This window comes from Artibeus jamaicensis, unplaced genomic scaffold (genome assembly GCF_021234435.1).
Source record: "Artibeus jamaicensis isolate MK-2021 breed Jamaican fruit bat unplaced genomic scaffold, CSHL_Jam_final contig_685, whole genome shotgun sequence".
Lineage (NCBI taxonomy): Eukaryota > Metazoa > Chordata > Mammalia > Chiroptera > Phyllostomidae > Artibeus > Artibeus jamaicensis.
The window spans coordinates 23,367,887-23,393,829 of NW_026521924.1; the positions used below are offsets into that span (position 1 = coordinate 23,367,887).

The 25,943-nt window shown below is 48.3% G+C and overlaps 1 protein-coding gene across 10 annotated transcripts in view; it reads right to left on the bottom strand.

Annotated features, from left to right (window-relative positions):
• Nucleotides 1-25,943, bottom strand: part of PTPRT (protein tyrosine phosphatase receptor type T) — a 925,330-nt gene that overhangs the window by 137,513 nt on the left and 761,874 nt on the right. For all 10 annotated transcript variants that reach the window (XM_053671225.1, XM_053671224.1, XM_053671220.1 and 7 more), the window contains exon 14: nt 1,211-1,346. In XM_053671225.1, coding sequence (XP_053527200.1) covers nt 1,211-1,346 — 136 coding nt within the window. The remainder of the gene's footprint in view (nt 1-1,210; nt 1,347-25,943) is intronic.

Here is a 25,943-nt window from a genome sequence, read left to right on the forward strand (position 1 = left end):
TTAAGTAGAAGCTGGGCATTGTCTTTGGGGCATTCTGTCCCTTTGTTTTGGTGGGGAGCACTTTTTAATTCTATAAATGGAAGCAAGTCCCTGGTCCTTGTTGCTGGGCTTGCCCTGGACTCTGAGTAACCAAACCCAGAGCTTCAGATGGAGGAGTGAGCAGTTTGTTTAATAACACAAAAGTCTCTGTAAGTGGGGAGCGGGGCACATTGTGGCACATATTATTGAAATGTAGATCAATGTTTTTGCTCTGGCAGACTTGGGGAGTGGGAAGGTGGAGGCCAAGGTTGGAACCATGGTGTTGAAACTGAGAAGACGTGGAGGTGAGCAGTAGGCATGGAAACCTGGTGCCAAGCCGGGGGCTAAGCAGAGGTGGGTAGGGGGACCCTCTGTTTAGGGGAGAAAGCAGTGCACAGGAGGGACAGGGATGGCTGACGTTCATCAGCTTTTCCTCCCTGTAACTCCTCTATGCCATCCTCAAGCCTTCTGAGTGTCTGATGAAGACAGCAGTGCAGTGAATCTCAGGGTTGAGGGAGGAATCTGTACCCTGGTTTCATGACCACATGGTTTGGAGAAAATACGCCACATGAGAAAACTGGGTTAGGTGACCAGAACTGCCCAGGGAGACGTGCTGTTGAGAGGTGACCGGCAGCACCAATCCGGCTGGGAAGGTGTCATGGGACACAGAGTGGGGAAGCTCTTCCCCTGGAGACCATGGCACCAGGGGGCAGTTCTCCCTGCCCCAGGGGAAAGTCTGGACTGCCACTACTAGACCAAAGGGAAGTCAGGGCCAAGAGGAGACGAGAAGGCTGAGGCATTACCTTCCCGCATCTATATTTCTGGGCTCATCTCTGTCCCTGGGGCTCCCGGGTTATCTTGATGACATGACCCATCACAACAGAGCAGTTAAATCAGAGAAGGCTCACTCATGACACAAAGCACCCCAGGGCACAGCCAGGCGGCCGAAGCAGAGGGGTCACTAGCGCATAAGAAACTGACCATCTCAGGGCCACCCACCAAGCAGGTGGCACGTGCCCTGCGGTCACCAACACAATGAACCACATCTGGCCCAAGTATTCCAGGACCCCAACAATCATAGCAGTAGGTCCTTGCCCAAAAGCAAACAACACAGCAAAGACCTGGCCACGCAGCAGTGCAGGGGCCCTTGGAGTCAGGGCCCTGTACCGGCAGGGCAGCAACCCGGACTCACCTCCTTTTGATGGTGAGCATCACACCCAAAAGGATGATGATGAACATGAGGAGGCCAGCGATCACTCCAGCCATCTTCACAGTGTTGTCCACCTGCTTCTCTGGCTCCACAGTATTAGAATTCTGGGTGGAGGCACCTTGGAGAAGAAAGGAGGCAGAGGAAGATGTTGAAAAGGCTCCTACACATGGCTAGACAATAATAATGGTAATGACAACAGCTTATATTCATTGACGGCTAACTATGTGCCAGGCACTGTGCAAAGGGTATCACACACATTGTCCCATTTTTTTTATCCTTTGGAGGATGATTAATCCTTCACGAGGTTGGGATTATTCTCATGTCCTTTGTTTGTTTGTTTGAGAATGTGTAAAGGGAAATTCGGGGCAATTGCGTCCCCCAAGGTTGCACAGCCGCTGTGCTGGGGCATCCTGATCGACTGCCCTTTCCCTCAGTTGGAGGATTTTATCCCTCACTCTGCTTTATCTGCAGGATCAAAGCATGGAGTTACAGTTCGCTTCTTCGGTTCATGAAATTATTCCCAACCCTACTTCATCCTTTCAGGTAAATGGTGAAAACAGCAGCTTTATGTTAAGGTAACACAATTAAAATCACTGGATTTAGAAAGATAAAAAGAAAGGTTTTGTTTTGTGCCTTATATGAAAAAATTGGTGGCATAGAAATTCAGTGTTATAAAGGGAACTGCCTTACATGAAAATAAAACCCCACTTATAGCTGACTGACTCCACCAGTTTTTGGATTTAACGCTGATGCTACACACACACTCTGCCAGATGCTCACTCACTGACTTAATTCCAGGGAGCTGAGCAGCGGCTCTGTCCTCTGCCCTGGGCTGGGGCATTTCACGGACCCACTGTGGTCGGTCCTCACGCACACTCTAAAAAGTAGAGACGAGTTTCCCATTCTGTAGGTGAGAAAGCCAAGGGAACTTGCTGAAGGTCACAAGGCCATGAAAAGTCAGAGTCAGGATTCCACAGGTTTTCTGGCCCTCAGTCTAGGCATCAAGGGTCAGACACCTTGAGTTCAACTTTCAGACCCCTTGGTCCCTCAATCGCCCGTCCCAAAGTGAAGATTTGCTAATGCCATATCAACAGTAAGCAGATGAAGAAGGCCTGACCTCCACCTGTTTGTGTGATGGACTCCCTGTACCAGGGGGCAGAGGCAGCTGCTCACTCCAGACACCTGTGCGAGTCCTGCTGCGGAGCATCAGCTCCCCGAGTCGGTTCCTCCTGCTGCTCTTCCTATTCCCAATGGTGCTGCGGCTGTGGGAGAATGCTTAAATCCACAGAACCTCCTTCCTCACCTGTCCCTACATTCCTGCTACATCAGCACCAGCTCATCCTTCATCAGTGACAACAGCTTCTCTGGTTGCCTGTGCTCCTGGGGGAGTCCCTCTCCTTTTTCCCAATCCCACAACTCTCTTTCACTATGCACATACCTTAATGAACCAATATTATTAGTTATTTGTTTCCTTATCTGTCACCAGAGTTGATCTGCAAACTCTTCCGGGGTGAGGTTATACCTCCTTTATCCTCACTTCCTCACGTTAGCCCAGAGCCTGGCTCATAACATGTGTTCCCTTAACGTTTGCTTTATTCAATGTTTCGCTGAAGGGATGGCATCACTGCCCATACACATTTGTTCTCATGGGACCAAATTGAGTTTCCCCTTTTCCAGCCATGTGTTCACAGAACTCAGCTGAATTGAAGGGACTTTAATGCCCATAAGCTACGACTCTGATTCCCCCAAACTCACTGACGTCTCAGAACAGCCCTCAGGCACAATGATGTATCCCCTCTCCTTCCTTAAGAGCGTTGGTGTTTATTTTATCAGGGCACCTGCCCCCAACTCTCTTGTAACTTAGACAAGCCAGGATTACTCAGTCAAGTCTCCCTGGGGAGAACGGCAAGTCTTCGGAACAGAGAGTGAGTCCTAGTTATTCCTCTAATGCCAGTGTCTAGCCCAGGCCTCCGTCCTCCTAATTGTTGGTTAACAGATGATTAATGATGGCATAAAGGCAAGAGAACCACAGTTATTTGCTTCATTCACTAATTTGCTCCTTAGCACCCAGGGGCTGAGTGCCAAACTAGGCTGTCAGTGGGGTCACAGAGCCTTCTTTTGGAAGGACTTATGGATGGGGGATTTTATTCAGTCCCCCTCACCCACTAAAGGCAAAACCAGCGCATCAAAACCCAAGACTATCTGCACAGGCTCTACTTATCTAGAGCCCAGAGGATTCCTGAGGGAATTAGCCAACCACTTCAGCTGGGCTGGGCTCATGTTCCAGAGTTGGGGCTGGTTCCCAGTAGCCCCCCTGCAGCTCCCCTTTTCCAGTTTGGACACGAGATTTCCGAGATATGTCTAGTCCCTGAGACATATGACATGACCAAACATAAAGGAGGCTGATTGCCTCAGACCACAGTTTCCTTAATATAATCAGAGTCTTTGTATTTAGATTTGAAGGAAGGGTTGGCTCTGCAACATTCACTCATTGGCATAGTGGAACTTAGTACCTGCTGAGATTCTCGCCTAGAGACTAGGGGTGCAAAGGCAAAAGAGCCCTGGAGAGGATCTGAATTCCCCCGGAACAGTTATTGGCTTGGTCTAATGCAATTCATTCCTTCAATGAATAATCACCAGCACCAGGCATTTGGTGATGGAGTGGGGAGCAAAACAGACAGAGTCCCTGCCCTCAAAGAGCCTACAGTGAGTGTTGGATGGGACTCAGAAGGTAGGATTCATGAAGCAAGAATCAATAATAATAAGCTTTCAATTCTATGAAGCAGCAGAATGAAGAGGCACACGCCACTTGGGAAGTTATAGTGGGGAAATGAATAACTTCTGGGAGGAAGTGGCCAGTGCGGTGAGCTCTGAGGGAGGACAGGCTGTAACTGAAGGAAGAGAGAGTGAGAGGGTCACACGGGAGCAGCAGAAGCAGCAGCACCGGCCAAAGCTGTGTGATGGGGCAAGGGGCCCAGTGCATTCGGGAAATGAAAGAAACGTAATGGAATGAGGGTGAGACAGAAGATGGAGGAGGCAGTGCGGGCCAGTCCACACAGAGCAGTATAGGCTGCAATGAGTGTTTTTACTCTTTATCCCAAGAAACACAGAAACCACTGAGTGTTATCCATGGGGCAATGTTGTGGTGTGATCAGTATTTCCAACACATCATTCCAGCTTCACTGTGAAGCCGAAGTGGACTGCAGAGATGAATTTTGCAGGCATGTGGGTGGGAGATGATAGCTGCTGGGCTCAGGTAATGGCAGTGGGGATAGAAAGATGCAATGAGAGAAATAAATGACCTGAACTAGATATAAATGAAACCTGTTGATGGACTGTATACAGGCATAAGGGAGAGAGAACTGTCAAAGAGGATCACAGCTGTTTGGTTTTCCTAACAAAGTGGATGATGGTGCTGTTTATGGGTTCAAGAAACAATTGGAAAAGAATAGCTTTAGAGGAAAAATGTGCATGTTTGGGGCAATTTGAGCTTGAAAGGTACTCTAGAAAAGTATGAGCTCTAAAAAGAGGTTCGAGCTGGAGGCAAAAATGTGTGAATCAGATGTATGAAGATGGTACTTGAAGCTGAGGGTTGATGAAGGCACCCGGGAGCATAAAGAATGAAAGGAGATCAGGCTTACCCAGAGACTTGAGGGTCTGTGGCAGAGGAGACATCGGAGAAATGGCCAGACAGGTAAGCAAAACAGCTGGGCGAGTATTGTGTCCCAGAGCCAGTAGAAAAGTGTTCGAAGAAGGAAGGAGAAACCAACTATGTCAAAACAAATACTACTTCTAGGATAGGATACCCAGAGGAAAGCAGAGATCTTGGATGAGTATTTGAAAACCTTTCCCAAATAAATCCTAAGATGTTCCTAAACAGAAGCACCTTCAGTGGTAATCGTGAACCAGCAATGGGACATACCTGAGGGTCACAGAGGAGCATCTAAGACATTTACAGAGGCCATCTCAAAGTCGACAGCCCAGTGGTTTAGACAAGTTCAATGAGTTCAGCCAACAGGCATCAGAGCTGATGTCACAGACTCTATACAGCAAAGTTATATATGAGAAGCCAAGCTTGGCTGGTCCACTAGGCCAGGTACAGGGTCATGAGCATTTCCTGGAATGTGGCACATCCAACTTCTGCTTCAGCATCTTCTTAAGGGCATTTGCTCCAGCTGCTGGGGGTCTGTGCCTTGGTTCTAAAGGAAGTGTGCCAACAGTGTTCAAAGGCGATACAGGTATGGAGGAAATGGCTCTGGGGTCAAAGGCCAGGCAGGGTTCCCATGTGGCTCCCATATCAGAGAGGAAATAAGAGGGACAGGAACAGAGGATAAGCCAGTCCTGGTCTTGCTGCAGTCAGGAATGTGTCCACGGGACTCACATCATAAATACCGCAGGGGCAGATGAGCACCTGCGCTAAGACTGAGGGAAGCACATGAGGTCGGCTAACGACAAGGACTCCTGGTGATGTGATCAGCTGTCTCAGGTAGGCACAGAGCTCCTCATCAAACAGACGCTCAACCACTAATTTCTAAAAATCTATCTTAAGAGTACTGATCCATTACTGGGGGCTGAGCAATGTGCTAAGCACTTGTATATAGTAAGTCATTTAATCTTTATAAAACTTGACTCAGAAGGAGCTAGCGTTACTTTCCCTTTTACATCAAAAGTATGCACAAAACAGTGAAGTAACTTGTCTGAGGCCTCTAATTAGTGAGTTTCAGAGCTGGGATTCCATGTGCAGGACTTATCCTCTTAGCACTACGATGGAGATGTAGTTCAGGAAATGCCAGCCCTGAGCTCATTTAGAAGGTCAGCCATCTGACTCACTGGCCTGAAATCCGAGGGAACTCTCCAGAGAGGCAGAATCAGAAACTGTTCAGTAATATTGAAGCTGCATTACTTTTGCCCTAAGCCCATCCTTTTCATGACAGTCAAACGTAGCACCAGTTCTCAGTCTCTACAAAGCTCAGTCCCCAGCCCTGGGTGACTTCTGTCTATCAAGCAGGAACTGGGAGTCTGAGATGTGAGAGAAAGCAGGGCATCTCTGCCCTCCACTGGGAGCCAACCTGAGAAGAGTCCGAGTAAATCAGAGCTGGCAACAAGGCACCAGGTGGTAGATTCATCCAACTGCAGAGGCTTCAAGGCTGTACTTGAGTCCCTTGTGTGATGTAGTCATCAAAAACAGTTTTGTGAATTCAGCTCGCAGTGGCAGAGGGCTCCTGTCTCTAACATGAGGCTGCGTGGCCGACCTCCCCCCACCAGCTGGGCCCTTCAAGCTCTGAGTGCCCCATAGCCTGAGCCAGTCCTCTCAGAACAGCAGCTGCTGTCCCCTGCTTTTGACTTTTCACAAAAGCTATTGTGGCATAGTCCCCTCCTAGCTGCAGTTTAGAGTCCACATCTGGCTTTCCACATGCTACTTGTCTACTCTTGGACATGGAAACCCGGTGCCCAAGGCGTGGCTCTCTGTCCCTTGAGATCTGTCCCTGTCTCAATATTCACATCATACGTAGGATTCAGTCACCATGTTCAGTTTCCCCTACTGCCTCCTTCCATATTACCAGACAACATGATGGTTTGCATTTCCCCCAAACTCCTGGGACCCAACAAAGGCAATGCTGGTCAGCTCTGCTCTGCATTGGTTGGACCCCTGTGATGAAGCTTGTCCGGTTGTGGACCCCAGCCTCTGAGAGAAACCTCCAGGGTAAAGACAGGCCAAGAGCCTTGCCACTCAAAGTGTGGTCCAGTGACCAGAAGCAACGGTATCACTTGGGAACTCACTACAAATGTAGAACCTCAGGCCCCAGATCTATTGAATCTACTTAACAAGGTCTCTAGGTGATTCAGATGCACACTAAAATCCAGAGAGCACTGATTCTGGAGGAGTAGAAGGCAGAATCAGGACTTCTCAGCCTAGAGAAGGGGAGATTCAGGTGAGTCTCAATTCCAGCCTTCAACAAGTCAAAGGGCCATTGTGAAAGACGGAATAGATTGGTTCCCTTTCATTTTAAAGGTCAGAACTACTACTAATGTGTAGAAGCGACAGGGATAGATCTGGGGCCAACTCGAGGAAGGGGTTTCATGTGGAAGTGCCATCCAGCCACGGCCCCGCCCAGTCCTTTTAACTGTGGCCTTGTGATGCAGAGGACCACGAAGCAGCTATGGTCCCCAAGTCTGTTTCAGAGTGAGCTCTCTTTTCCTGCTGACTCAGTCTCCACCTGGACTCACCTCCTAGGCTTCTGGGATGCTACTGACCCCATCTCCCACCTCAACCTCCATTCCCGTGACTCCCGTGCTCTGGGTGAGAGACAGTCTCCCTGTCATCCTTGGAGCCATGAGACTCCCACGACATCCACCCCAGACTCCCAAGTCACTCACAAAGGAAAGCGTGTCCCCAACAATGACAGGTACTGCCTGGGCATTCAGCATGCTCTGCATCAAGCAGAAGAGACTGCCTGGCCTCTAATACCCTTTGTGAGATTCACAATGTTATGGTTTTATGAGATGGGTTTAAAATAAAAAATACACAAGCCTGCATCCAGACTCCATCACTAACTCCCTGTGTGACCTTGATCAAAGCTGTTAACCACAATGTGATTTGATACCCTCATTTGTAAAAGAGGCAATAAATGCCAAGTTCACAGGGGTTTTCTAAGGATCAAATGTAACAACAGAGGCAGAAATGCTCAATGAACTCTGAGGAACTGCCCACACATGTGGTCTAACGATGGCATGACCTTGGAACTGGTTCCAGACGGATAGCAGGGGGGTCTTTGGTGCCAATAAACTGTGGGTGCACAGTGGGTACTGGGGCGATGCTCTCCTGCAAGCTGCTGCCTGAGTTCATCCAGTCCTTAGGATGAAGGCAGGGGGAGCCCCCAGAATGATTCGTTTAACTTTCCTCCCATAGGCCAGGCCTGTATGGGGCTCACATCTGGATGACTTAATGGCAGCAATAACATAATTCGGCAACAAGGGATTAATAATTCATTCTCAAAGTGCCCTCGCTGGCTCCAGGCCCATCTCTATAGCTTTACCTCAGAGAATTTCCCCTGTAAAGATACGAAGCAAAAATAGAAGTTGCGGATAAAGAACATCTAATTGCAATTGATAAAACCAAGGAAATCCCAGTGGAAGCATAACCCACACTGACGATCATGGCTGATGGGAAGGAAAGAAAGCCGGACACAGCTCCTGAAAGCTGAAGTCTTGGAAACACACAGTTGCCTCTTAGCGATCCAAGGGCATATCACCCCCAAATCTCACCGCGTTGGCAGGCCACCCCCTCTACTTAACGACTTCTTTTGTTGGAGAGACTCTGCCTTTGCCCTGGGCTCCACGAGCACCTGTGCCCCAGTAGAGAGAACCTTGGACAGCCTGTGCCTGAGCTGCTGCCTCTGAGCCAGTGAAGGTTTTAAGCTCCTCTGATTACGGGGCTGGGTGGGGTTGACCAAGAGGTAGCAACCGGGAAAAGATGAGGAAGCCACACTACTTCTCTGTTCTTCTAAAGTCAGGTATGTACCAAATCCCTTCTTGATCTTGCCAGAAGCGAATTCTCAGAATGGTCAGCTATTTTTAAGATGGAACTGAAGTCCAGATAGGGGAAAAGTTGGTAGGAAAACATCTGGGTCCTTCATTAGACGAAAGGCTCCAGACTTCACAAACTGCATCCCAAGGCACGAGCGCATCTGCAGTTGCAGTCGTGAACGACTCTGGCAGTCTTTGGGAATGAGATGGGAGCGAGCAGGAGGGGCGGGAGGAGCCTGGGGAGAAACAAATGCTGCTGCTGACTTTTTGTTTTTTTGATGGAAAGATGCGGATTCCCAATATTTGACACAAGTAAGTGTGATGTTAATACAGGAAAACATATAGATGGATGGTGCAATTAGATTTTTTTTTAAATTACCATTTAGTAAGGAGGGAATAATCACTAGAAACCAGCCAGACGCAGCATCTGTCAGCATCTAGCCAGGAAAAGGGCTGTTCCAACACTGTTCCAAACACTGAAAGTTGAGCAAACTTACTAGAAAATTGGCACCTGGGGTTTGAAAGGGGAATGGTGGGGCAGCCCAGGGGGTGACGTCATGAGCCATGACTCAGCCCATTCTGGAGAGACAAAGGGCAGTGGTGGGATTATCAGAGCCCAGAGGGGATGGATGCCTTCTCCCTCCTCTTGCTCCACAATTCATGTCTCCTGTTGGCCAAACCTGGGCACCAGTTGACAGCAAGACCAAGAAACACAGCCTGCAGGGGTCACTGAACATCCGGCACTGCAGGCAGGGAGCAAAGGATGGAGGTGAGGCAAAACGGGCCAAGGGCCAGCCTGGGCTTTCTATGAACAGGCGATGCTATGTTCGCCTCACTGCCACTTCTGAGAGGCCTCTGGACTTGTAGGTTGGGACAAATGTCCGGTACTGTGCCTTAACTTGAGCCAAATCATGGCCAAGATGGAAACATTGGGACTGGCTTTCAGGACAGCCAGCTGTTCAACTGGGCCTATCTAGAAGATTCAGGATACCTGACCACATGTAAAACAGAAATATTATTAAAAAGGAAGAGTTAACATACAGTGAGAGTTTTTACTACAAGCCAGGATACTGTTTGATGCCCTTCACATATACTCTCTCTTTTAATCCTTACTACAACACTATGAAGTGGGCTCTTTCCTTTTACCCATTTCAGGGATGGGAAAACTGAGGCTCAGACACTAAGTAACAGTAGCAAGTGGCAGAGATGGGATTTGAACCCTGGCAGTCTGGTACAGTGTTTATTCTCTTTAAACCATTATTCTAATCTGCCACCGCTCCCATAAACAGGGGGAGAGATTGTAGAGCAAAGAAATCTGGTCATCTTTTCTCAAATATCAGAAAGAAAGAAGCTAACTGGTGTTTAGGGAATCAAGAATCTGATTTTGACCGGCCAGATTAAGACGCCTTTGTATTTATTCCTGTCCCTGCTCAGTTTGCCACCTGCTGTATCAGGCAGTTCCATTTATACCTGCTTTTCTTGAAAATTATCTCCTCTTCTCTCATGCCCTCTCACCAAGATATTCTAATATCTAAGGGATTGATGAACATGTCATATGAATCTTGTTATATAGGCCAAATTATACAGACTTTGCTCAAATGATATTTACACTTGACCTTTTAAACTTAAGTTCCCTCATCCTTTTCACTGTCCTTGTATACCAGCCACCCTTTCCATGTCCTTAATATATTGCATTTACCTTTATTATTAATCTCTGAACCTTCTCTACAATACCTTTCTTGATATTTAGCAACCAAAGCATCCCATATAATTTCACAGGGAGAGGAGTCTCGCTCAAGTTTAGGCAACTATTTTCTGCTTTATTGCCAACACTCGTTCTTTGATGGCATGATGACTAATTTTGTAAATTGCTGGCTACCTCCCCCACATCTCGGAATGTGCCTCCATCGCCAGATTTGGTTGATAACAGAGTGCATGAGAGGGATTATTCCATCATTCTAAGTGACATCACCTAGGATGTTTCTCAAGTAATAAATAAATTGCCTCAATTCATCATATGACAGTAATTGCTTTTAGCCAAGATTTAACTCAGAGTCAATGTCATGTAGCTGGAAAACACCACAGAGACACAGGTTTTGCAAAGACAGCTCCACCCTGGCTGTGGCAAACCATTTAATAAGTACTGAGTTAAGTATAAAGAAGATAGAGATTTATACTATCCCGGGCTCCCTCGCTATTACCCAGCCAGTCCTAAGAGGCAGGAATCACAGACTATACAACTAAAAACTTGAAAATATTGCTGACAGAGGTGGCCCTCCTTTCCAGACTTTTAATGGAGGTCAGCACCCCATGAGATGGGAATAGCTTCAATTGATTGGTTGAAAGCACTCTGGCCACACAAATAAATTGTTCCTCCAGTGCTGATTCTGCTTGGTCCCGTGCACCTCCTGAGCCTGTGTTTCCAGGTGGGTCTTGTTTTGCACAGCAAATGGTCTGTGTAGGTCAAATTCTAGTTCAGTCACGTTACACACAAGAGCAGAGATGGCGATAAAAGACCCTGAGGGCGAATAACTTCTGGGTGCAAGAAAACTCCTTGAGTCCAAGTTTTTAAAAAATGCATTTGGAATTTAGCACAATAGACTTATTTAAGGCTAGTCATAATCAACTGATGCCAGGCACTGTCATTACTGACATATATTGAACGGTACATCCTTTTAAGGGCCACACAGGTTGTGGGCAGAGAATCTTTTTATATTTTCCCATGGTCTCAACTGCTCTCTCTCCTGCCCAGTGAAGGCATTCAGCATGAGTACCAGGACCCTGGTTCGTGAGCAGACGAGGACTGGAAAGCTACGGCTAGAGTTGGGTGAGACGCTGGCTAGGAAACCAGAGATGGGTGCACTTTGTCAACTGGTTTAGGCACCAAACCACAGTTACCAGGATGTGGCGGGGATAGTGGTCAAACTTGAAGGAGGAATCAGGACCCAGTTGGTGGCTAGCGTTCAGGAGTCCACGCCCAGGACAATGAAACTAGGTAAGTTAAGTGGCCTGTAAATGAATTAGACCCATGGACTGGCCTCGAGAGCACCAACTGACCCTCTGGCCACAGAGGAAACATCTCGGATGTTGCCCAATGAGAGCAGTGCTAGGATGCTGAGGATGAAAGTGGGTACTGCCGGTGAGGTAACTAAGAGACAAACTCACTGTCTGGGAGCTCGCTACCTATTGGGAGACAGAAATGTGCAAGCTGAGACTCAACCTCAGTGGGATAGGTGCTAACAAAGAAGCACATACAGAGAAGGGCATGCATGATGCTGCTTAGGCAAAACTCGACTACACGCTGTATTTCCACAGGTCATCAGGAGTGTGAGCCAGGCCACTGACATTCCTGAGACCAGCTGGTGGCCTCCTCCCACAGCTCCCTACCCAGCTCCCTGTGGCCCAGGCAAGGTCTACCCTGCTGATGAGGATGAGGAGGCTGAGTCAGCTCAGCCCCAGTGGGTGGTCCTGGCTGCTTCCTTGCAGAAATCTGTGTGTTGAGCTGGGAGCCCAAGGGTCTTGAAGGTGCTTAACTGCAGCTGAGACGAGCACCCATGGCCTGCGCTGGGGATTAGGGTTCAGTCTGAAGCGCAGATGTAAGAGAGGACACACGCTCTTTTGGATGCCCGGCAACAAAGTGACAGTCCCTTTAGACCTTCCCAGCTTGACAGAGCACACGGTAAGCCAAACAGACTTCCATTCCTCCTGTGGAGTCGGAGCAGCCCTGGGGCAGCTGTGGAACAGGGGGAGCCTTCTCAGCAGCAGGCAGTGTGGAGAGAAGCATGCGAGCAGACCAGGGATGGTCTGTGGGTCATACAATGCCAGGACACTGAGAACAGGCTGTGACAGCCTGAAGGGTGAGGCCGAGGCCAAGGCCAGGGCGTGACCAGCAGGGATGCCAAGACTACTCAAAGGCAGGAGGCAGAACCAGAAGGGGGCATCAGAGTCACAGAGTGGAGACCAGTCTTGGCCAAATGCAGAACACAGCCAAGGAGACCCCACAGGGAGAGAGGGTGGACCAAAATGATCTGCTGAGATGGCGGCTCCAGGCCTCGGCCTCCTGGAAGTCTGTCAAGGCTCAGCTCTCGAGCGTGGACCACGCCCATTGCCCAGTGCTCAGGATTGCTGCCTGTCCCAGTGTATTGGTTTCTTAGGCTCTTGCAACAAATGATCACAAACTGGGTGGCTTAAACCAACTGAATTTGGAGACTCAGGGTCTGAAATCGAGGTGTCGGCAGGCACCCTCTGAGACTGGGCAGAAGCCTCCCTCGCCTCTGCCCAGCTGTGGTGCCTGCTGGGCAGTCCTTGGTGTTCCCTGATGGGTCATTCCAATCTCCGCCTCTGTCATCACATAGCGTCCTCCTTGTGTCTTCATGTGACGTTTTCCCCTTTGTGCAAGGACACCAGCCACATGAGATCAGAGTCCACCCCCACGGCTTTGACTTCACTACTTACATCTGCACAGACCCCCTTTTTAATAAGGTCACATTCACGGGAACTAGCGGTTAAGCCTGCACCATATCTTGTCTGGGAGACACAACTCCACCCACAGCAGCAGGTTCAGCGGAGTCACAATCCAGGCAGCCTGGGAACGGGCTGCAAACAGGAGGGAGGTCTTCCCATTTCATTAAGTCAAGTCAAACTCGAGTAGGAGTCAGGGCCAAACGGAGAGCAGTGGGAAGGGGGATGTAGATTCCTGCATGGTAATAGACTCAGCAGAACAGGAGGCTTCTAGGAGGACAACACGCCCTGGCTTTATTTGTCTGCAAAGGGCAGCAGGGTGTACCAGGGGCTGAGGCATCCCTAAAGCTCTGACTCAAAAACATTCGGTAATTCGATTCTTCCCAGCTGACTGCAGTCGAATTGATGCCCTGAGATGTGACAGCATTGCCTGACCCAGTGGGGCAGGAAGGGGAGGCAGAGGCAAAGATCTGACCATCTGGGGCCGTTTTGTCCAAATCTTGCCCCTGGAACATGCAGCTTGCAGCAAGCATCAGAGTGTCTGAAAAGGAGAGAGGTGCATGGGAGGGAGTGAGAAATCTATAGGAAGGATTAGGGGAACTCGAGCAGGCTCAGAGAGAACGGCCCGCAACCACGCAGCATGGAATTCAGATTAGTGCAATGAAACTGAGCGAGGCTAATAAAGCCAGCAGCGGGGACAGTATTGCCTGGTGAGATTCCAGCCAAATCCACCACAAACATGTCTCCTCCCTTCCAGCCTTTGCCCCTTGGTTTTGGAAGCAGAAATATCGAACCACTGTGTTCTGTACTAACAACCAATCTATCCCTTTCCCTAAAGGGTGGGAGGAAAAGCAGCACTTCTCTAAGCAAGAGAAGAAAGAAGTAGAAGCCAAGACCTAGACTCTGGAGCATCTGTTCTTGCTCACTCAGAGTCCTGGGAGAGGTCTCCCCTGTGATGCCGGGGCTGGGCATGGGGTTCAGTGGGGCTGGACCAGCAGATCTTGCTGGAGCTTCATTCATAGGTTACAGAGATTCAGTCTCTGGGAAGCCTGGCAGGTGGAACGGAATAAAGGGAATTGAACATTCATGGAGCCTCTACTCTGTGCACATTCACTTCCGTTCAGCAACTAGGCACAAAGATGGTCAAGACTTTCTTACCCGTAGATCTGAACTGTCCATAATGCCACATGGGGTTTCTGAGCACTTGACGGGTGGCTAGTGTGACCGAGGAACCAAATGTTAACGTTTATTTCATTGCAACTAGTTTAACTTTAAACGGAAGCAGTGGAAAGTATGCTTAATTGTAAACACAGTGTTGATCTTTTTTGGATTATGTCTCATTTGGACTGTTTAAAATTTAGCATCTGAATTGCGAAGTGCTGTACGTGTAAAATCCACACCAGATTTCAAAGGCTTAGTGCAAAAAGAATGCAAAATGTTTTCCATTAGCAATTTGAAAATATTGATTTTTTTGTGAAAATGATACTATTTTTATCTACACTGGATTAAATAAACAATCTTTAAATTAATTTCACCTGTTACTTTTTACTTTTCTAATGTGACTCTAAAAAACGTAAAACTACATTCAAGGCTGAGATTCTATTTCTATTGAACAGTGCAGTTCCGGTGGCTTTCATCAGGGGGAGCTTTGCCCCTCAGGGAACATTTGGACAGGTCTGGAGATCTAGAGGGTTGAGACAGTTGGGGGGCAATCTAATACATAAAGGCCAGAGATGCTGCTAAACACCTACAATGTACAGGACAGCCCCACCCAAACGAAGAATTATCTGTCCCCAAATGTCACCCGTGCCTCAACTGAGAAACCCTGCAGGTCACAGAGACCTGAGGAGCTGGTTGGAGTGAGCTGGGCGAGAAGTTAAAGCTGTTCTCACACTTAGCTCTCGAGATTCACTCTGACTGTGGGTATTTTGTCCCTACTTCTCCAGGTGGAGGGGGGTGAGGCCCAGGGAAGAGGCCTGGATCACCAGGCAGAAAGTGGCAGAGCTGGGAGCTGAACCCAGTCTCAGCTCACGCTGAATGTCAGCCAGGCCCGCGTGGCTCTCTGAGTTGGTGCTGACTGTGTTTACAGTCTGATACCGCCATCACTCAGGTCCGCGCAGTTATAATTTAAATCAGCCATTATTGCTACCAGGGGATGAGCGTTAACAAAACACGCTTCGGAAGGGACAGCCAGCGCCAAGAGAAACACTCGCAGGCACCTCACCCATCAGGCGACGCCAAGGAACGCGGGGAAATAAATGGAACCCAGTGAAATAAACCTGTCAGACGAGAAACATTCAGACGCCCGGGAAGGCAAGAGGTAAGAACAAATGTGCCTGATATGAGACTGGCTCCATTTAAAGAAAACATTATCGGACTGCTTGACTTGAATAGAGTCCAGAGAACAATGACCCAGCAAGACGCAACAGCTCACACTCTGGAGAGGTCTTTTTCTCCGTGAAGGGTGTGTGGGCCCACTGTCACCATGCACCCACCTGGAACTCCCGCTTCCCTGGGGGTGAGGGCGACGCCCAGTGGGCCTGTGATAGCACGCAGTAGGGCACTGGCATTTGGTGAAGGCCTACTCTGTGCTGCTCCTCAGTCGGGCACTTCCGAGGGTCATCTAATGCAATCTTTCCTCTCTCCTTGACTATGTGAGAGTAAACTGGTGATATACAAGGCACCTTCAACTCTGAGTACCTAACGTACCCTTTAATACAACTCTGCAGCAGGTGAAATAAGGCTATCAAACTTGCTTGAAGTCATATAACTAGGGAGTGGCTAAGATGACATTTCTGGGGTGTTAGTAGTGACACATGGGACTAGGGGTGGGTCAATGGCAAGGACACACCTTGGCTGTAGTGAATACTGTTGGGGCTTTGCCCAGCTCTCCCTTACCTGGGCAGCTGCATCTAATCTGCAGCTGCTGTGCTGGCTGTGTGCAAATAGCTCACAGACTGCTCTTTCCCTGCAGAAGACCAAGGGGTGTCGCCTCCCCAGGAGGGTGTGCACTCCCCTGGCAGCCCTCGGTCACTGGCTGATGGATGCTGGTGTGTGTATGTGTTAGGACTCATGCCGGACCCCTTGTCCCAAGGTGGGAGCAACTCTGTGATACAATTCATCCTCCAGAACCCTCCTTGGCCTCTGCTGACTCCAGGCTGCTCATCCCTCAGCTTCTCCCTCGAGTTTGGGAAAGGGGGTAGACAGAAGTGAAGGTACTAGATGGCTGGACTCATGTCCCCCTTGCCTGCTGTACCCACTTTCCCACCATGATAAACTTCACCAGGTAGGGACCTGTGGACAGGAAGCCATTGTTTGAGCAACAACTTTGAGAGAGGCAACAGTCAGATAGTTGAAATCTCTGAGAAACTTCCCACGGATCAGAAAGGGCCCCTTGCAGTAGAGATTCCAGGTCAGCAGGGCCTAGTTGTCTCAAGGGCAACACTGGGCATCAGCCTCTGACAGAGATGGGCGCTGCATCCTGACCTTGAAGAGTGGCAGATGTTTATGGGAAATGAGGTCAGACCCCATGTTCAAGGGAAGGGGTGGGTAGTTCCTTCAAACGAATACCTAAGCCAGACTGGGCGCTTGCATCCCACCATTTTGCATATCCATTATCTTGTTTTGTCTCAGAACACAATTCCAGAGGACTCTGAATGTGCAGAGTATATAAGCCCTTGGTTAGAGACAGGTATTATTATTCCTACTAATGGGTAAGAGAAGTGGGAATCATCACATTTAAAGGACTTGTCTAGGACAAATGGTAGACCTGGGATCAAAGACAGATCTAATCATTTCCTAAGCATAGGCATGCTAAGTCAGCTCTCCTAACCTTAGACCACAGCACAGCTGGAACTTGCCTGGGAAGCACTCCGTTAGATCCCCAGTATGTTTGTTTGTTTTGAACACCAGGCACCTCTCCTTTGCAGCACCACTCACAGCTGGAGTGGTGCCCTTTCTTACTTGTGGAGTTTTTTGACTAATGGCTCTTGCCCTTCCCAGAAAGGTATAGAAACATGTCTTCTTTTGGTCATCATTGTATTCCTTGGTGCCTAGAACAGAGCCTGGCACATAGTAGGTACTTTGTAAGCATTAGCAGAATGGAGGGATGGATGGATGCATGCATGCATGCGTGAGTGGTTGAATGAATGGGGGGGTGGAAGAATGTGTGGATGGGTGGATGGGTGGATGGATGAGTGGGTGAATGGGTGAGTGGATGGAGGGGTGGAGGGATGGCTGGGTGGGATGCAGGGACTGCCAGTTCCTCTATGGTGCACCTGGCCTGGAGGACCTGCTGCACGTGGGTTGCTCTCACTCCCCTCCCACCCGCCCAGGGCTCTGGTGATCACCTGTGGTGAGGAGGCAGAGTGGAGTCCCCGGGGTCACCTGGGCGCTGCCCATTGGTGCTGACCACAAGGAAGCCAGTCCCCAGGCAGCATGCAGAAGAGAAGGAGAAAAAGAAACACACATGAAAACGTGCGGTACAATGAACAAAACTGCAATTCTATTGACTCTGAAGAGCTCATACTAAACAGCAAAAGAACATCATGAGGTAACTGAACAGGGCCTGAAATAGATTGTTTAAAATGGAATAAGAGTCACCATTTATCAAGCACCCACAACATGCCAGGTACTCTGCCAGGTACTCACATACAATGTTTCTAAGACTTAGAACTGCCCAGAATGTACAGTAAATTCTTATAAACCAACCTTTCCGCCCAAATGTCTTCTCTCCCAACTTTCCCTTTCTTAGTCAGTGGTGCCTCTGCCCATGCAGCTGCTGCTGAGTCTAGAAACCTGGGGTCATTCTTCACCCCTCTTTTTTCTGATCTCCTACCTCTGATCACTCAGCATGCTTCATCCCTTCTACCCCCAAAAATCTTCTCTCCAATTTCATTTCCAACTTAGTTCAAACCACCCACGTTTCACTTGCATTATTGAAGCAGCTTCCAGTCTTGCTCCCCCCTTCAATACACTCCACTCTTCAGTTCAAGTGCCTCAGTGACCCTGTCACTGGTCAACCTGAGACCCTGTCACCCAGCTCACAGGCCCTCAAGGCATCCCCTGCCTGCCCCTCATCCATTCCCCACCCCCCACTGCCACACTCTGTTCTGCCCTAGGTCAAACTCCTTTCCATCATCTCCGACCCCCTCCCTTCTTGTCTGTAGGCCTTACCTAGGCTTGTCACTGTGTACGGGACACACCCCCTTCCTGCCTCCGCACCTGGACAACAACTGCTCATTCAGGTGTCAGTTTACAACTCTCTCTAGGGAATCTTTCAGTGTCTTGCCACTGTGGGTCTCCTGTCTTCCCATAATACCCTAGTCTCATTTTCTTTTTAGAGATTTTATTTATTTATTTTTAGAGAGAGGGGAATGGAAGGAGAAAGAGAGGGAGAGAAACATCAACGTGTGGTTGCTTCTTATATGCCCCCAACTGGGGACCTGGCCCACAACCCGGGCATATGCCTGGACTGGGAATAGAACTGGTGACTCTTTGGTTGGCGGGCCAGCACTCAGTCCGCTGAGCCACACCAGCCAGGGCAACACCCTTATCTTCTCACCGTACTACACGTGGCTGCCTTCCCCTCCTTTCCATAATCTCCTGGAAGGTATCCACGGTCCCTCATTAACTAGTGAACTTCTGTGGCCTTGCACTGTACCTGGTACCTAGTAGGCACTCATTAAATATTTCTTGAATAAATGAATGAACCAATGAAGAAATGATGAGTTAGAGAACTGATGATATAACCCACTCAGGGTCAGAGAAGTAATAACTGGCAGAAGCAGGACTTAAACCTTGGTTTGCCTGACGAATGTTCCTGCCCTTTCAAACCCACCACTTGCCTCTCCAGAGAAAATGTACAAAAGGCACGTGGGCGTGCTGTGGTAGCCAAAGGCTGCTGTGTCTCTAGTGATTCATCAACAAAACAGCAGAAAGTTTTTATGCAAAACGGAGGCAGAGGCAAGGCATTGCAGACCAACTGATAAACAGGAAATACATAATTGCGGAAATTCACACAAAGGGCAAGCTTGACTAACAGCCGTGAAATCTATAAAACGTCACCTACAATGCATTTTGGTCAACAGCAATCATAAAACTGCTCCCTTAGAGGCGGGGAATGTCGCCCCTTGGTAAGCACGTTCTTGGAGAGGTCAGCACACGCTGGCCCCTGAGCCGGGTCCAATCCCCCACCCACTGTTTTCTGTGCAGCCGTGCACTGAGAATGGTTTTTACATGTTTAAATGGTTGCGGAAAAGTACAAAGAAGAGGAACATTTTTTTGACAGATAAAACTTACATACAATTCAAAATTCAAAGCCTCTAAATGAAAGCTACTGGCAAATGGCCATACTTACTTCATAGGTATCGCCTACAGCTGCTTTTGTGCTGGAGCGACCAAGGTGAAGCATCCAGAGACCACATGGCCTGCAAAGCTGAAAAATATTCACTACCTGGCCCTTTACAGAGAGGTCTGCAAACCCTGTTCTAAGTGGCTATTTTTTATTAATTTTCCTCCCAACCTTTTGAGGCGGGCAAAACAAGAACTGTTAGGCTTGCATGTCGGAAAAAGAAATAGAAGGCTTTCGAGGACAGATGACTCCTATGTCCCCACCTGGGCTCGTTTCAGCAGCATCCTCTCTGTTCTCCCATGTTCTGGCCTTGTCCTTGCCTTGGAACCTCATCTCTGATCCATTTTCTAAGCTGAAAAGAGCGTAGCCTTGTTGACAAAGGCAGTCTGCCCAAGTACCTCCAAGGACGTGCTTTGTCTCAGGACAGCATGTTCATATGCACACGAGGGGCTGCACAGAGTGCTCGCCGACCTGGTCTGGCTCGCCACACCAGCCTCGCCTCTCAACAGGTCTAACCTCCACGAGTCACTGTGGCATTCTAGCCACTGTTCCTTTGCCTCGTCCCTTTCGAGTTCAGCGGTGAGCTCTCTTGCCCCCAGTGATTAGCCCATGCTACCTCCTTGGCTCAGAAGACCGCCCTGCCCTACAACCTTCTTTAATATAATTGTTACTCTCCTTTTCAAACTTGTCTGGAGTTTTGCGCACCTTACCTGAGCATGAACACCTTGAATTGATTTGCGTTTCCCTTCTCTGGGCTCACTCGGCACCCTGAATTTACTTTCACTGTAGTCCTCATCAGACTGTACAAATACAACCTGTTTCTTGTGCTCCCATTAGCTACTACCTGTTGGGTGTTTATTATAAGTCAGTCAGCCTGAGGCTAAGCACTTTCTATGTGTTAGCCCCATGATGTAAGTGGTGCTAATTGTCATTGTTTCATATTTGGAGACACAGAGCAGTTAAGGACCTTTCCCAGCCTAGAACTAAATACTGTCCAAATCCAGTGATGAAGTTTTTAACCTTTGGGGGTAAGGGACCACAGATCAGTATTGAGTTGCATTCAATCCATGTTTATTGAAAACTAAACGAAGAAATGAAATTCTGGCTTAGTATTTTTCACTTACTATGTCAGTTGGAAAATTATGTACATTTAAGTTTCTATTTCTCTACCTATAAAACTGGGATGCTAAGTATCTCCTGAAGTTCTTTAAAGGATTAAGTGAGCCCTGAGCAGGTAGATCAGTTGGTTAGAGCACTGTCTTGATGGTACACCAAGGTTGCAAATTTGATCCCCAGTCAGGGCACACGCAAGAATCAGTGAATGCATAAATAAGTGGAACAACAAATTGATGTTTCCCTCTCTTTCTCTCTCTCAAACTAATAAATAAAAGTTAAAAAAAAAATAAAGGATTGAATGGAAAACAGTCAAAGCCTTAGTTCCAGTGGCAGGCCCCGAGGAGCCTCCCCACCCTCCCATCTAAGGCCACAACTCTGCTTTGTGAGAACACTCAGCCACGAGGGACAGGAACAGAGGTGCAGCCCGACAGGTGCCAGGATGGGGAGAGGTCTTCCTAGTGGGTGGAAGAGCAGCAGATAAGTGATGGATCATGGGTCTCACATGATGCAAAGGGAGATAGAAACAGGAAAGGGACTCAGACATTGTGCTAGAGATCACTAGTGTTTCCTGGTGAGCGACCCATCTCTCCTTCTTAGGCGTACAGAAGAATCCATGTTTCATCAAGGCCACATACGTGGAAGTGATATGCATCATTTCCAAGTGAGGTATTTAAGATCCATTTTACCACCTCCATACTTCTCCTGTCCCCACTGTAAGGTCCTCTGAGGCCATATCTATTCTGGGTGCCCTAACAACAAATAAACCTCTGCGGTATTCAGCTACTAGGATTTGGGTATCAATTTGTTGTTGCAGCAAAGCCTAGCCTCTGCTGACTAATCCAGTGAGAGAAAAGGTGGCGGTCTCATGCTTTCACCTGGTCCCCCATAGCATGCCTTTTTACTGGAGGGTTCATGACCCCTCTCTCTTCACAATTTGCAGACATTGTTCTCACAGATACATGTTAGCCATTGATTAAAACATCGAGACCATACAGAGAAAATGGCGGTCAGAAGGCTGAGTACCTCAGACTTCCCTTCGGACCTTTTTCCCTTCTAAAGCAAGGAATGTTAAATGCAAAGAGATGCTGATGGGCTAAAGATGATGCTAGAGCAGATAACCTTGAAGACAAACTAATTTCTTGGTTTATTAGCTTCCATATGTTGCAGAAGTAAAGGCAGCCGAGGGCTCCTTGAGGTTTCTGCTCCAGATCTCAGGACTTAGCTTGGATACCACTGTAGACAGGCCAAAGAACCGTCATACCCTCGAGATTCTATTGTCAACTACCTCTGGAAAAGAAGCCTGACAAGGAGAAGCCTGTCTCCTTTTAACAAATAGGAGTCAGGGGACCCTGACAGTGGCCCATGGAGTCTCGCCCAGATGGTGGTATTGACAAGATTCAAAACGGTGCCCTGGAGAGGCCCTGAGCTTTGGGGTTAGATCTCAGCTACAACCGAGAGGGCTCTTGAAGTCTTTATTTATTCAACCCTTTGGAGCCTATATGGCTTCATGTTTTGAGTCAGGATAATATAATAATGATCACTATTAATTTAGTGCATACTATGTGTCAGGCTTTACTTTTATCGTTGCATTGTTACACTCAAATAATTCTGAGAGCCTCAGTGTGGAAAATTCATTGCGTTGGTTGTGGCTGGGGCAGAACGGCATGATCCTACCCGACCCCCGACTCATACCCTGGGCTTTCCCCTGGGTCTCCTAAGAACTGAACAACAACCAAGAGTTTTCCAATAGACTGGTCACTATAGTCTTGTCTCACGCAAGTGTTTCTGTATTATGACTCCTTCTCCAGTTGCTATGGCAAGATTTGGGCATCCTCTGGCCCTGGGTCCCTCCCGAAACTTCTGGGCAGATGATGAGAAAAGGAAAAGTGTCATAGTGAAAGGTTACCAAGTGGATGAGCAAGATCCTATACTCAGTCAATAATTATATATAATTGGTAGGTAGGCTCTCATCTAAATACAATGACCTATAGATGAAAAGGTTAAATGCTAAAAGCTGAGCCCAGCATCATTGCTACCTCCTTCCGGTTTCTCTACTCTGAATCTAGCTTTAGTCTGTTTGATAAAAGCACGATTTATACAATTGTGTGAGAAGGGATTAGAGTCCAGTCTCTCCCTTTCTTCCTGAGAGAATGGCAGACACAGGCCATGCGCGTAAGAGACCTGGGTCTCCAGGTCTGATATCAGAGGGTCTGAAGGAGAAAAGAAAAAAGGAAGCTCAAGTTGTTTCTCATCTTTTGTGTTCTTGGCCTTTCACGTGCATTCTCTCAACTAATCAGGAGAAAGAGTGAATGATCTCAGGCCTAAAAGTGAAGGGATAGACTCATAGAATGTGACTTCTCCAAGGTCTAGTAGTTCATTTTTGGTTGCAGGACTTCAATCCAGGCATCTCAGATTCCCCATAATTCCACGCAGCCATGCAAGGAAGCTTTACACATATAACAGGGAACCTTCCATAGAGGTTCAATGGGAGAGGGTAGAGCAGGCATTTCCTATCTTACAGCAGACCATTCCTACCTCTCGCTTGGCCTCTCTCACCACCTGTGCAGGTTATTCCTGTGGATAAGGAGCCATGGACACATCATTCCCCTTCTCAGCCCCAGTCTTAGCATCTGCAAAATGAGAGCCTCTCACTGGACAATGGCTATTCACTACTGTCCTTGCTAGTTCCTGCAGGGGTGACCATCCACACGGAGAGTAGAGAGAAAACAGTGGGTGAAATGCTCTACTTCAGGCTCAGCCATTATTAAAAGAAGCTATATTTACAAGAGACCATCCCCCACGCCTGCTGTCTGTTGCAACTGGGACAATGGCTTTAGTCCATCAGTGCCACCAGCCGGCGTGGAGCTGTTGCTGACCCTTGCCCTCACCTCGTGCTTCATTATACTGGAGTTCGGCTTTTGGCACCTACTCTGAGGTTTTAATGGGATCTTTAGGGAGTGTTTACTAGATTAAAATTGTGGCTGTCTTCTGCAAAGTAACTCTGCAAATGGCTCTGGGTTTCCGGATTTATTCTGTCTCAATGACTCGGCTCAGTTGGCAAATCAAATCAAAGCTGATTTTTCTAACTGCCACGTGGGTGCAGTCAGTGGGAATCGGCACGGCCAGCTGTGTTCCCTTGACGGCTGGCGCCAGAGATGGGGCGGCTGCTTGCTGGTGGCCGGAGAGGTTCCAAAAGGCTGGAAGACAGCAGACAAGCCAGTACCTGCTTGCTCTAAGCGGGGCGGGGGGGAGTGAGTCTGTGGTAGTGAATTTTATTTTCTGGAAGCAGCAAAGGCAGACAGGACCTGTGTGGCCTCAAAGACGGAATGGCAGAAATAACAGGGAGCCAGTCTGGATTCAGGACAGTGGGGGTCCCTCCAACTGAAATGTGGGAGGAACTCCCTGGGGGAGTGGTAGCCAAGCAGAGCCTGGGTGGTCTTTTCATTAGTGGGGATTGTAGATCACATAGTGAGTCCCTGCCTCCGTGGTTTTTACTTCCCCCTCCCAAGAGAATGGTTCTGACAAACAGTGCATATTTGAAAAAATGAATGAGATGTCAGTACTCCATCCATTCATGCATCTACACACTGATCGGCCGACTGATTCATCAATTGATCCATTAATTTAATGTATCCATTTGTTCATTCTACATATTTTCCTGAGCACTAATGTATGCCAGGACTGGGGGACATAACAGTGTTCAAAACAGGCACAATCCTTTCATGTCACTTAGAATCTAGCTGAGAGGCAGATACCAAACATGTAAGTAAACAACACACACACACTTTTTTTTTTTTTTTTGCCAGTCATGATAAATGCTATGAAAAAAGCACAGGGCAAAATGAGAGTGGAGAATGCTGGGCATGTGTTAGACTGAAGGTCAGGATGGTTTTTATGAAGAAGTGAAGTGTAAGGTACAATTGGAAAGACATATGGGTAGATAATTTCAGGCAGAGGGAGCAGGACGGACAAAGGTCCTGAGGTTGGAAGGAGCTTGATGTGCTTTGGAGACCTGAAAGAAGACCAGTGTGCCGGAGCATAGTGAGTAAGATCATAAAGCCTGGATGAGCCCCGAGGGCAGGAAGTGGCCAGATCAGGCAGGGCCTGTGGGTAATAGAAAGTAGCAAAGCGAATGGATGGGTGTGTGGAGGGAGGCCAGGGGAAGAATTAGACAAAGAGACTCAGTGAGTCAAGGGGCTTGGATGGAACTGGACATCAGTTTCCAGAAGAGGAACTGACTGGTATCGTTCTAGAACTGAGCCACTAGGTCAGAACCCATTTCCCTATCCAGCTCTGTCTGAGCCAGAAGACATGCATTGGGTTCACTGGGTACCACCTTAAACAGCTGCAGCCTGGAGCATCTTCCACCAGATGGGACGGTCCGCTGCCATGGGAGCCCCAGGGGTTGTCTTATCTCCCACTTGAGCTTCAGCACCTTGGAAGTCTGAGTATCCCACCCCAATTTCCACATGACCCATCTTCACCTGAGCCTCTGCCTCACCTTCCAAATGTAAGCATTATCGAAGGAATGGGCCCAAATGCCTCTCCCCGCTCTTACTTGCCCTTTCTCACAGTTCCTGTTTAAACTACAAGAACTAACCCTACTTTTAAAATAGATTTTTTTTTGCCCCCTGACTTTCTACTGCCCCTGCTTCAAAGTCTGAATAATAGTTTTCTGTTTCCAACTTAATGTTTGTTACCCGTAGTCTGCAGTTTTTTTTAATCTACAGGGCTGGGTAGACTCCCAGAGCTAGAGTGTACCAAGAAAAGGGCTTTAAAAACTGTTTTTCAGCTCTTGAATTTGAGGCCATCCCATTAGCTTATTGCTATTCCTCAACCCCACGATGAACCCTATCCCCTGTGTAACGGAGCCCTGTGGTACCCAGGCCCCCTCTTCAGGTTGGCATGCCGTCCCCCACTGCTGTGAGTGGTGAAGCTGCAGGCTTGCACCTGAGACTTTCTCCGGGGACCCGTGCAAGGCTCAAGGGTGCCATCTGTCCCTGGAGCCACCTGAGAGATCCAGGAGAGGGCAGAGGGTAGGGGAACACAGAAGTGCCAAGGACTGGTTGTTCCGAGGGGAGGAGGAAGAAATCATGGTCTTCTTGTCTCAAAACAAAACAACTTTGGAGAAGTTTACATTCCACCCCAGGTTTCACTTTATCTGAGAATGGATTCTTGCTCAGCATTTTTGCTTTCCCTGCCCCCCTTCCCTCTTTCACTTAGATTTCTCCCAAGAGCCCTCCCTCAATACATCACAGG